The 12,286-nt window shown below is 45.1% G+C and overlaps 3 protein-coding genes across 3 annotated transcripts in view; 2 read left to right on the top strand and 1 right to left on the bottom strand.

The window, feature by feature from the left end:
• LOC6552181 overlaps positions 1-2,150 on the top strand; it is a 30,717-nt gene extending 28,567 nt beyond the window's left edge. The window contains exons 12-13 of the mRNA XM_001978799.3: positions 70-81; positions 141-2,150. Coding sequence (XP_001978835.2) covers positions 70-81; positions 141-1,284 — 1,156 coding nt within the window. The 3' untranslated portion in view covers positions 1,285-2,150. The remainder of the gene's footprint in view (positions 1-69; positions 82-140) is intronic.
• Positions 2,151-4,568: 2,418 nt separating this feature from the next.
• On the top strand, positions 4,569-7,147 carry LOC6552180 (pre-mRNA 3'-end-processing factor FIP1). The gene is made up of 4 exons (XM_001978798.3): positions 4,569-6,120; positions 6,185-6,277; positions 6,405-6,475; positions 6,533-7,147. The coding sequence occupies exons 1-4, from the start codon at positions 4,701-4,703 to the stop codon at positions 7,040-7,042; spliced, it is 2,094 nt and encodes a 697-aa protein (XP_001978834.1). The 5' UTR covers positions 4,569-4,700; the 3' UTR covers positions 7,043-7,147.
• Positions 7,148-7,913: 766 nt separating this feature from the next.
• LOC6552179 (dynein heavy chain 1, axonemal) lies at positions 7,914-11,323 on the bottom strand. The gene has a single exon (XM_001978797.3). It carries the CDS (start codon positions 11,194-11,196, stop codon positions 7,957-7,959), a length of 3,240 nt encoding a protein of 1,079 aa, XP_001978833.1. The 5' UTR covers positions 11,197-11,323; the 3' UTR covers positions 7,914-7,956.
• Between the last annotated feature and the right edge of the window lie 963 nt (positions 11,324-12,286).

Genomic DNA, 12,286 nt, shown 5'->3' on the forward strand with positions numbered 1-12,286 from the left:
CCAAACAATATAATGTATGATTAATGACATATTTAACTTCTGACATCTGCATTCCTAAAATTCAACTAGAGAATCTCACGGGTATGTTAAAGATCTCTTATCTCGACATTTTTGCTAACACTACTTATTGGATTCCGCAGATTGGATGAGTCTCTTATCCGCAACTCAATAACGCTGAAGGCGCAGGCCAACAAGTCTCGGACGAGCACAAATCCGTCCTCTTCGCAGAGCTCATCGCTGGCTGGGGATACCGTCGAGGTGAAGGTCGAGATAACACCGCCCACCAACGCAGACCTGGCTTCCGGGGCCAATCTCCACAACTCGTACTCCCTGGACTCCAATTCCACCAACACCATTAGCCCCAACGCAACCCTTTGTCCGGAGTTTCCGGGCAAGGCAACCCCAAACAGTACTAGTCCACAGTCGCGGAAGGTCTCCGAACTGACTTCAGAAAATCTGCTCAACCCGAACAGCTTCAACCGGCTGCCGAGCTCAACGGGAGGATCCAGCTCCAGGCTGTACAAAAAGATCGAGGAGATGATGGACCTCAGTTCGCCATACAACCACTATAAATGCCTCAGTCCCAGCGAGAGCAACCTCACTCAATTCTACGACGGGAAATACCTTTACGGCAGTGTGGCAGGCGGAGCGGGTGGTGGACAAGGGGGCGGAGGCGTCTGCCCCTCGATAGCCTTGAGCGGAAGTGGAAGTGGGGGTCGAGCCTCTCGGTTCGACGGCAAGCCCGGCTCCAGTCGCCTTCTGCGTCGGCAGTTCAGCTTGGATCGCGACGACCAGCAGGCGAAGGGAGAGCAGCAGCACCACCAGCACTCCCTGCAGGCAACCACCTACTCGGGCTTGGTGGCCGGTTGCGGTGGGGGTGTCAAGAGCTCCATGCTGGACATACCTCTGTTGCACGACACTACTCGCAGTCCCAAGGGAACGCTGACGCGGTCACACAAGCAGAACTCCGCCTCGATCACTCAGGATCTGGAGAAGATCGAGGAGATCCCGCTGTCGCCGGCCTCCTCGCAGCACCACAGTAGCCTGGACAGCAATCTAAATCGCAGTCCGCCCTCAAAGCTGGAAGCGCATTCGCCACCGCTGCCGCCCCTGAGTCCGCCACAGCTTTCCGCCCCCACATCACCGGCCCCGTCCAGATCTCTCAACGGGATCTATGCCCACAACAGCAATAGTGCCAGCTCCCAAGGTGCTGCCAACAACAATAATGGCACCCATCCCGGCCCGGAGCTGACCCTTAATGTAGAGCAGCTCCTGAGCAGATAGAGCACAATCTAAGGCCCCCCCACACAGGGCCGAACAAAGCTTTAAGTCTTATGCGAATCCAGTTTGAGTGTGCGAGTGTGTAAGTGGACGGGAGGTCAAGCCGGAGAAATGTTGTTTAATAGCCATCTACTCTTTATTTTTTGTAATAAAATATGCCTTTAAAAATGTGGCCCCGCCTCGCGTGGTGAGTGTGCCAGTGAAACAAATCAAAAATCAGTACTGAGCTAGAACAAAATTTTCATACTCTGTTGAAGATATTCCCGAACTGCATCCTTTCTTTTCAACAGGTAAAATAACGCTCTTCGCCTTAATTTAAATGTTCTTGAGTGTTGGGCATTTTGATTTTATGTAATACTTAGTTGTCAAGTCGGTTGGGTGATTACAAAAGGTGCAACATCTAAAATCAGGGTGCCAAAAGGGATGCCATATATGTAATCGCTTTTAGCTGTGAAGCAGCACTTAGAAAATCGTTAAACTCATTTCAAGTTAATAAACTTCTACATATGTATGTATTCCAAATTTACAAGAGTGTAGCCCAATTCCTCATAAATCATCTACGGACTACATTTCTCCAACGATTCTCCCCCATCCCAGAGTGCGGTGTGAATATGTGAATGATATCAATTTGAAAATGTTGTGATGTAAAAGCAAAGTACCTCGATGCAGGGCAGCTTGCTTCCAGCTGCAATTTAAAGTACAACTTTGTTCAAGATGTGACTAATAACCTAGTCCGCAGCCAATTGTCATTAGCGAAAATCTGCGTTTCACTAAATACAACACGTAGACTTACTGTAATCTGTTTACTTGTAGGATAACCGAGCATTTAAGTTTGCCAAATTTTGTACCCACTGTTCATATTGGAAGGCAGACGACATGGCGACATGATCTAAAAAAGATATTACATTTTTGTAGTTTAATGATAGAAATGCAGCTAAATAGCAAATTAAATGTATTTGGTTAGTTTTACAACATAAAATACTGTGAACTTAGTAATTATTTTAAAAATTTTCGTATATGATTTCAAGCGTGACAGGTAAGAGAAGAGGGACACATTATAAACTTTTCTACAAAAACTTCAACTAAAACATGTAAAATAGTAATCAAAATGTCTGCATACTAAATATCTGATCTTCAAATGCTGGCTGTTCTTTTTTTTCACTAGTGTGGATCTTCAAATATATACATACCTACTTATAAATATGGGTACATAAAGTTCCTTTGAAGTAAAAAAATTAGAATAATTTGGAATTCATGAATATAATGGCCATTTAAAAATACCTATGGAATAAGCATCGCTTACGTGAATTTAGTTTTCTAAAGACAATCGTTGTTACTTTAAAGCAAAACAAAATGTAATCAAAAATATTAAGGGTTTGTCTCCGTGTCATAAAATATATTGTATATTTTGTAACAGCTCTACGATAGCCCAGTTGTATTGTAATCTCCACCTATCCCGAGCGTATGTGTCGAAAATAAATAATAGTAATAATATATAATAAATAATAAAATAAATAAATAAATGTATAGTCTATAGCAGGGCTGTATGCCCATATGTCTTTGACATTGGTTCGGCTCGGCGTTGGAGCCTTGGAAGGTTCCAGTTTGCAAACCGGCTCGTCAAAATGCTGGAACAATGTTGCGATTTCTGCAAAGGCTTTTATGTTATATATTTTTTATTTATGTACGCAATAATTCCATTGTCATTCTCACTCTTGGCCAAAGTGACAATCACTAACCTCGTTTACTGAAAGCCTTGCACAAACCACCTAGTACTTTATTTATTCCCTAATTAGTGCAGCACTAAATGTTATTAAAAATATAAAGCGCCCAAAATATTATACACTTTTCAACAATTCCAAAGAAGTTTTGTTCCTTGTTGAACCGAACACGATTCGAAAAAATATATTTTTGCTTCAGTAATTCCGAAATTGATTTCCGAAATACATCGGAGTTTCAGCTTTCAGAGACATAGACGCAGCGCAAGTTTGTTTTTAAATGTTGTCACGCCCACAATCCGCACCAATCTATCACGGCTAAACTTTTGAAAAATGTGATATTTTTTCATTTTTGAATATATCTTGCACATTTGTATAGATTTGCCAAACAACTTTTTACTACGACCTTTCAAGGCCCACAAACCGCCAAAAACTGTCACGCCCACACTTTTGAAAAATGTTACATTTTCTCACTTTTTTGTATACATATCTGGTACATGTTTATAGATTTGCCCAAAAAACGTTTTGCCTAGCCCACTGTAACGCCCACAAGCCGCACAAACTCTCACTCCCTCACTTTTAAAAAATTGTTTAAGTTTTTTTTAATTTTATTATTTTTTTCCCTATTTCTACCGATATTCCAGAAACTGTTAAAATTTTTCGTTTGCACTTCCGCTAGCTGAGTAACGGGTATCTGATAGACGGGGAACTCGACTACAGTATTCTATCTGGTTTTTGTATATGTTTCCCTTTTATTACTGCTTTTGTATATTGTGTCTAATATGGCGTTAATCTTCTCGCGAATCAAGACGTACGCTACACGGCGGGGTCCCTTTGTCAGTGGGTGGTAGGTACGGCCAAAGACACTAGAATAATATTCTAGAACATTCTAGCGTCTTTGGTATGGTTATATTTGACGAAATAAGTAAGGAAAAGATTTTCCTCAAAGCTGAAAGGAAATCGAAATCTCTGAATTTATAATTGTGAAGCATAATAGAGGGTAATTAATATAGTGTAAACATGAGAGACTATAGGCGATTTTCTCGCTATACTGATTTTACTCGTTACTGAGCTTTCGGTGGAGTACGAACGAGAAAGTTCATCATTCTTTTTGGCATACCGCTTGAAATCAAGAAAAAAAATAAAAAAAAATCAAAACATTTTTCATCCATATGTGTGGGCGTGGCAGCTTTGGGCGGCTTGTGGGCGTTATCAGTCTCAACTTTCTAGTTTTAATAGTTCATACTCGATACTAGTCGACTCGAAGAATACCTACTGTATACATATACTCTAGCGCTTGCTTCTACCTGTTACATACTTTTCAACGAATCTAGTATACCCTTTTACTCTAGGAGTAACAGGTATAATTACACGACGACGCTTTACTCCACCAGGTGGATTTTTTTTGCCATATAACTAAGTATTCATTTATAAAAACCTTTAAACACATAATTAAAGTTTTTTAATTTTTGATTTTATATTAAGTTCTAAGTCATTTTAAGTTAATTGTTTCCTGTATAAGTATCGAAAATTAAAGCTATTAAAAAATGATATTTTAATTGAAACACAACTATATTGCGGTATTTACTGCCAGAGCTGTTGGTATTTTTGAATTTGTCGGGGTGGTCACACTGGCACCCTGTGTTTCTTGTAAAATTTTAGTCCATTGCATTGCCGTTTACGCATTTCTGAGGTACTACAATGGCAGATGACACAAATGAGGACAGCTGGCTGTATGGCACCTCGAATCCTGATTCGACGACCGGCGAGCTGGGCAACGGCGGTGATTCCCTGACGGCGGAGCACGAGTCGGCGGCTGAGGCTCAGGCGTTGGCTGAATTGGCGGCCGGCGAAAAGCCGGGCGTTTCGGTAGGGACTGATTCCGCTGAAGACTCGCCGCGCTGTCCAAAGGATGAAGTGGCCGAGTACTCGGAGTTCGACGACCCCGCGCAGGAAATGGAGGAGGACGAGGAAGCTTTGCCGAACACGGACAGCAGGAGCAGGAGAGAGCGCGACAGAGAACGGGATCGTGGTCGGTGCGCGGACGGGGCGGACACCCGATCTTCCCCAGAGCCAGAGGACGACGAGATGAGCGATGGTCCTGCCGCCAGGAGGGAAAGGAACGGCTCAGGGTCCGAGGATGACGATGACGACGACTCGGACGACGATATCAACGTGGTTATCGGGGACATTAAACAGGCCCCCAGCACCTACAACATCAAGCAGCGACCCAACCTGCTGGCTGGAGGCACTGGTGTTGCCGGAGACAAGGCCAAGCCGGCTGGTCAGGCGGGGAAGTTTAGCATCGAGGACTTTGAAGGTGCCGGCACCATCAACGGAGTGGCCGTCCACGAGTTCAGTATTGATTCGCTTGAGGAGAAGCCGTGGCGGAAGCCAGGAGCGGATATTACTGACTACTTCAACTACGGATTTAACGAAGAGACGTGGCGCGCTTATTGTGAACGCCAGAAACGGTTCCGCGTGGCAGAGAGCGGTGTCGGACTGGCCAGCCTCACTCAGAATATGAATCAGAATGCCCCTATTGGAATTCTCACAGATGGCGGCATGGCCATGGGCCCTCCCGGAATGCACAGTATCCAGTCGATGGTGGGAATGGGCGGAGAAAGCGGCATGCAAATGCCCCCACCGGGAATGCCGCCTATGATGCAACACCAGTCGCGATCCGGAGTGGGATTGATGCAGCGTCCGCCTAGACCCATCTCAATCACAGGCGGTGATAGGGGGGGTGACCGGGAGAGAGCCGTTAAGGAGAACGCCATTCAGGTGATGACCGCCGAGTGCCGGGAGTATTCTCGTGGTGGATTGGGACCCATGGCGCCAAACTTCCCGCTACCCGGCGCCTCTGAGGAACCCTTCTTTCACGAGCCAGAACCCTTTGACTACGGCTATGAGCCCACCCAAGAGTCGCAGTGGAACAATGACAATGCCGGATGGGTACCCAGTGGGATTAAAGAGCTAACTCCAGGTCATGCTCATATGCAACAGCCTCCACCTGGCATACCGCCTCCTGGGATGAGTGTGCCACCGCCGCAGATGGGCGGTCCACCACCCAATTTACGCGGCATGATGCCACCCAACATGCGCATGCCGCCAAATATGAGTGCGTTCAAAATATTTAGAATTACCATGCCCAATGCCCGATTTATTAAAATTTTCTCTTACAGATATGGGACCGCCACCAGGAATGATGATGGGAGGAAATGTGCCGCCACAGATGAGAATGGGTGTTGCGCCACCACAGAGATTGGCCATGGGCGGTAAGTACAAATACGTTTTATTATTAAAATTATTTATCAAGCCAGATGCTGACCTGACGATCCAATCCTAACGCAGTCCTGTGCAGATACTCTGAAAGTAAAATGCCTTTTGCCCTCTACATTTCAGATCGTGGCGCCTACGACGACGACCGTGAGCGCAGAAGACGCGAGAAGGAAAAACTGTTAAAAAAAGATCAGGTATGTCTTATACATAAATGGTAAATTTTGGAATTATTACAATCCTTTTTTATACAGATGCGAAAGGACTTCCTTGACATGTTGCGGGAGCGACATGACATCGAGAGGCACACCCGGTGGTACGATGTTAAGAAAAAGTTTGAGGCGGATCCTAGGTACCGAGCACTGGACTCGTCCTATCGTGAGGAGTACTTTGAAGACTATTTGCATCTGTTGAAGGAAGAAAAGCGCAAGGAACGTGACCTAAAAGAACGCGAACGACATCGCGACAAAGAGCGATCTCGTGACAAAGATAAGGATAAAGATAAAGAAAAGGAAAAAGATAAAGATAAGGAGAAGGACAAAGATAAAGAGAAGGACAAAGATAAGGAGAAGGAAAAGGACAAAGAGAGCTCTCGTCGGGAACGCTCTCGATCCCGCGAAAAGTCCAGCCGTCGCAAGTCCAAGTCCCGCGAGAAAGACCGAAGCGAACGAAGCAGCAAGAGTAGCAGCAGCAACACCGGCGGATCCTCCAGCCGCAGCGAAAAAAAAAAATCGTATCGCAAGGACAAAGAAGAGGACGAATAGCATTTGTTTAGGTACTTTACGGTGGAGAAGCAAGAAGAAACCCTCTAAGCTGTAGAACATATTAAGAAAAATAAAAAGTGCGAACTAAACAAAATGTTATTAATAGACTCAGGAAAAGAAATACGCCTATGAGGGCGGCAAATAATTCTTGGGGTTTTTAATAATTAAATGTGAATCTGTTAATTCGTATACCCCTTATTACAGCCGGATGTTGCAATGCAGAAGAGGAGACATGTGGGATTATATAGTACGACTATATACATTCTTGATCAACGCCGAGTCGATAGAGTCAAATGAAACTTTCCTACGACTCATTTTTTATTACAGGTAGAATATCACACTATATCATATAGCTGCCATAGAAATAATTTAAAAGCAAGAGAGAATGCTATGGTCGAGTTCCCCGACTATCAGATACCCCTTACGCAGCTATTTGAAGTGCGAACGAGAAATTTCAATTTTTTTCTTGCATATCGGTTAAAATTGAAAAAAAAAAATATAATAAACAATTTTTTAAAAATTTTCAAAAGTGCGGTTTGTAGGCGTTAGATTCCCTTTTTACAAACGCGTTTTTGTTGTGCCGATAGAATTGGCAAGACTGACAATGAAACGAAAGCAAAAAGTTGTTTGGCAAAACGGTAGACATTTACAAGACATACAAATATTAAAACATTTTTTAAAAGTTTGAGTGTGGTAGGTTTTGGGCGGTTTGTGGGCAACATAATTTAACATGCATGCCCAATCTCAACTTTCTAGCTTTTATAGTTCCTGACAGACGATACTCGGCTATTGATCCTGATCAAAAATATATAAACTTTTTGTGAAAACGGCAACAGAAAACAACATCCCAGAGCCCAGTAAACCCACCATCCAGGAACCAACTCGTAATGCATTACAATGATTTCAACAACAAACTACAGAATATCCCTGCGACACTTGCGGAGCTGTTTGCGCAACAGCAGAGCATCCAACTCGGCCTGCTTCCTCCTCTCCTCCTCCTCGATGGCGCACCGAATTTCCTCCGCCTCGTTGTTGGCTTTCTCTGAAATGTAATGGACTTCGGGCAGGAAATCTAAGATTCCCTTACGTATGAGGTACTGATAGTTCATCGCCACAGAGTACTTAATCTCTTGTCCGGTTACCGCGCCAAGTTCTTGCCAGTGAATGTACATCCAGTTTTCATTTCGAATATCCTTGATGCTGTTGTAGACTGGAATGAAGTCGTCGATCTTTGCAATGAACGTTTTGGCCACCTCCATAATCTCGATCTTTTCGTGAAATATTTTCATTGACTCGGTGAGCTCGTCGCGAAGCCTCATCAGATTATTCCACACATCCTCCAAGTCCAGCTGCGCGATCGGGTTGCCCAAGGTGGCGTCCTCGAGCTTTAGAAAGTTGGCGCAGGCGTACCACAGGTTCTTATAGGGATTAAAGCTTGCGATTATGCTCTCCAGGAACTCAACGGAGAGGGGCTCTAGCTCAAATAGTTCCTGCCGGAATTGCAGAGTTTGGCTGACCTTCTCGAGCTCCTTGATCAGAGCCCACGTCTTTTTAATGTCCACTGACGTCTCCTGGGCGCGGTTCGTATTAAACGCCAGTGAGTAGGCCTGCACCTCGTCGTTGAGCGACTCCAGACGCTCCTCAAACGCCTGGCACTCGCTGGAGTGCAGGCGGAGAAAATCCTCAATGTCCACCTTCTGCTCGTCTTTCAAGGTGGACAATCGCACCATTATCTGGTGGGGCCACGCATACACGTTCCACTTCATAGCGAACTGGTGGTCACTCAGGTTGTAAAAGAAGCTGTCCAGCAGATCGTACTCCAGCCACATGACCTGAATGTCAGCCTTTAGCTCATCCACTAGATCCGGAACGGTCTGCGCAAAGTCGCGAATCTCGTACAGGTGTTCAATGCTAATTGGCCGCTCTGCGATTCTGCGGAACATCTCCAGGCAACGGTCCAGCAGAGCCTCATTCGTCTCATACATCCGGTCCACGTAATACTCAAAGATCCGCCTAACGATTTCAATGCGTTTTTTTATCATGAACTGCTTCATTGTGTCCACGTTTATGTAAAACGGTCCAATGGTAATAAAGGCGGGCAGGATTTCGCGAACCTCCTCCTTCAATCGCTTGTTTTCCAGAATGTCCCTCTTCACCTCCGACGACGGCTTGCGGGCTTGGGCATATGCCTGCATGTAGGTTGTGATATTGAGGAGGTAGAAGTCGATAAACCTCTCGTAGTGGCGGGCGTAGGCCCTGAGGGGTAGCACCGCCTTGGCGTAGCAGTTCTTCAGAAGCTCATTCTCCCTCAGGAACTTGTCCTCGATGAGCTCTACCGTAAGGATGTACAGGTTGGGGGCGAACTTCAAAAAACTCATGACAGAGCCATCTATGCACCTTACGCCAGCCGATTTCTCCAGGCACTTCTTGAAGATCTCGACCAGCCCCGGCTGGAACTCATCCGGGTCAGTGGAGTAGAATACCTTCCGATCATCGCTGATGCCGAGGGTCATGGCGAATACAGGTTTTTGGAAAGGGAACTCGGTGTCGATGTAGTTGTTGGTCCACTTGTAGTTGGCCTTCAGTTCAAGGAATTGCAGGCAAGGGTCGCAAACGAAGTGCGAGAAGTTCATCAGAGACGTCTCGAGCAGTACCTCCATGGACTCCTGCATGCGGAACTTGACCTGCAGTATAAACCGCGAGATCTTGCACATGAGATAGACCGTCCAAGTGGTGAGGGAGATGTCCAGCCAGCCCTTTCCCAGAGCTCGGAGTACCACGGTGATGACCGTTGTCAGCTGCTGCGGCCAATAGACCTTAAGGAAGGTGGCCACATTGTCGCTATGCGCCTCCTGCGCCTGCAGGAAGTCTACTAGGGCCAGGGGTTTGCTGAAGCTGCAGATGAAGATCGAAAGTGTTTCGATGTACTGGCACTCGATGGCCACTCCGGCCATGGCCTCAATGCCGCCGCCGCAGTAAAACAGACTGGCCTTCAGGAAATCATACCGCTTCTCCTGCATGGTTATGCCAAGAGCCTGCAGTTCAAGACGCTCCTTCCCGGAGACGTCCACGGCGAAGGACCGGGGCAGAAACTCCTTGAGGTTGATGTTCCGGAACTGTGGAAATTCCTTTGGCATCTTAAGGATAAACTGCTCCAATTCGTATAGGGCCATTAGGCGCTCGAACACCAAGTTCACCTCGGAGCGCAGTCGTCTCTTGCACTGCTCGGACACTTTAGCCGCCTGCAAGACCAATTCGATGGGCTTAAAGCTGTAGAACACGGTCGACTCAATATCCTCGTGCAGGACGCAATCCACGATCAGCTCCATTAGCATAAGCTGCTCCCCCTTGTGCCGCTCGTGCACAGCGGCCTGCAGCCGCCTGATGTACTTGTGAGGGTCCTCGGCCATGAACATGAACTGGAGCTTGGGTACCGTGTAGGTGCATCCGTCCTCCAGCGATAAAAGCGTCCAGAGGTCGGAGTCCTCGTGGTGCGCGGTAACAGCTGCCATGCCCCACTTGCAGTTCAGCAGGCTTTGGTTATATGGCAGGTACGCCTTCGCCGGAAGCGGGTAGTGCGCATCGCCGACCACTCCCAGCTCAAACCAGGCCACCGGAGAGTTAATGTCAAAGTTGCTATCGTCGAAGTAGCTCAGGGGAAACTTGTGTGGAAAGGCGAATTCGGACATTACGTTGTATTGCTCTTCGGTGGGCTGGAGCACGTCGTCAGTGAGTCCTGCCCTGGCCAGCTCCTTCTCTAGGTTGATCTTCTGGTACTGACGACGCCTCCGGTCCACCTCGACGTCCTTGGGAAGATGCCGCTTTGGAACGTAGCGGGTCTGGATCACTTTCGGCAGAATCGTAGGCAGCGGAAAACGGTGTGCCTTGCCCATCTTGTCCATCAGAGTGAGCCATCGTTGCGCCTCCTGAATAGGGTAATATATATCTGTGAGCTGATTCCGCGGAATATACAACTCCTGATAGTTCATCATAGTAGTTCCTGGTCGTGGCGGCATGATGCAGATAGCTTTCTCAACCTCACGCTTAAAATGAGCGTCATCTTTTCCCTTGTTGCTAATTGAGCTGGTGCTGCTCGCAGCAGATTCCTGGGAGCCTTCATAATTGTGTCCCACCTCCAAGTTTTCTTGCTCCATATGAAATATTTTGTTGTGAATTTAATGTGAAAGTGACTTTTCTCCCAAAGCAGTGTATTGAGTGTAAATGTATAATTACTGTCTTTTACTAAACGTAAAGCAAACAAAACTCACTTAAATAAATCAGTTTAAGCCCATGTCCATAATAATGATAATATTTAAATTTATTCTCATGTTAGAGTAATTGTGTTCGACTTCTTTCATACTCTTTTAAACCTTGTACCCTAAAGGGTATGTATATATATTTTTTATCAGTATCAACAGCCGATTCGATATAGCCATTTGTACATAAAATTTACCTTCTGTATTTTTGATCATAAATATTTCTAATTTGGTATACATTATACATTCCACATTATATAAATTCGGACGAAAATATCATATCACTATCTATTTAGTGGAAAATAATTTTTATTTTCAATTCAATAAACAAAGTTTTAAGCAATCCATAGTTCCAATTTTAATTTGATTAAAATCGAACGTTTATATAATTTAGCTAGGAACAGCTTAGACAAGCCGAAGCCAGATGCTCCCTTTGTTGTTTTCTTAAATTGTAATAATCAGAGCACTTTTATCTGAACGGGTAAGTTGTTACTTGTGGTAAAAGGGTATATAAGATTCGATGAAGGAGCGTTTCCAACCCTATAAAGAACATATATTGTTGAACAGGCGCACAAACCGCCTAGAACTGTCAAGCCACATTATTAAAAAAGGTTTTGATTTTTATACCCGTTACTCGTAGAGTAAAAGGATATACTGTATTCGTGGAAAGGTATGTAAATGTAACAGGTAGAAAAAGGCGTTTCCGACCATATAAAGTATTATGTATATTCAGCAACTATTGGGTTTTTCATAGCTAGATCTAGATTATTTAAAAACGGAACAGACACAACTGGAAAACTGTCTAGCTTAAAGTATTTGGTTAGTGAGCAAAAATATTTTAGTTTAGTCTAGAAACAAACGTTCCACAAATTTAATTCCTGACTCCTAAAAGGTTTTTAAAGTTAACTAGTAATGGCATGTAAGAAGTAATCCCCTCGTTGGTGGCACTTCCTTTAGTTGACTAACGGATATCTTATAGTCGCGGAGT

The sequence above is a fragment of the Drosophila erecta genome, unplaced genomic scaffold (assembly GCF_003286155.1).
Source record: "Drosophila erecta strain 14021-0224.00,06,07 unplaced genomic scaffold, DereRS2 tig00000000-arrow-pilon, whole genome shotgun sequence".
NCBI classification, from domain to species: domain Eukaryota; kingdom Metazoa; phylum Arthropoda; class Insecta; order Diptera; family Drosophilidae; genus Drosophila; species Drosophila erecta.

What these genes read in the sequence shown, in the direction of transcription:
- LOC6552180 (XM_001978798.3), top strand. Translation starts at nt 4,701, where the DNA reads ATGGCAGATGACACAAATGAGGACAGCTGGCTGTATGGCACCTCGAAT. An exon ending in GCGCATGCCGCCAAATATGA is followed by an intron (nt 6,121 to 6,184) that starts GTGCGTTCAAAA and finishes TTTCTCTTACAG; the next exon opens with ATATGGGACCGCCACCAGGA. An exon ending in AACTGTTAAAAAAAGATCAG is followed by an intron (nt 6,476 to 6,532) that starts GTATGTCTTATA and finishes TTTTTTATACAG; the next exon opens with ATGCGAAAGGACTTCCTTGA.
- LOC6552179 (XM_001978797.3), bottom strand. Translation starts at nt 11,196, where the DNA reads ATGGAGCAAGAAAACTTGGAGGTGGGACACAATTATGAAGGCTCCCAG.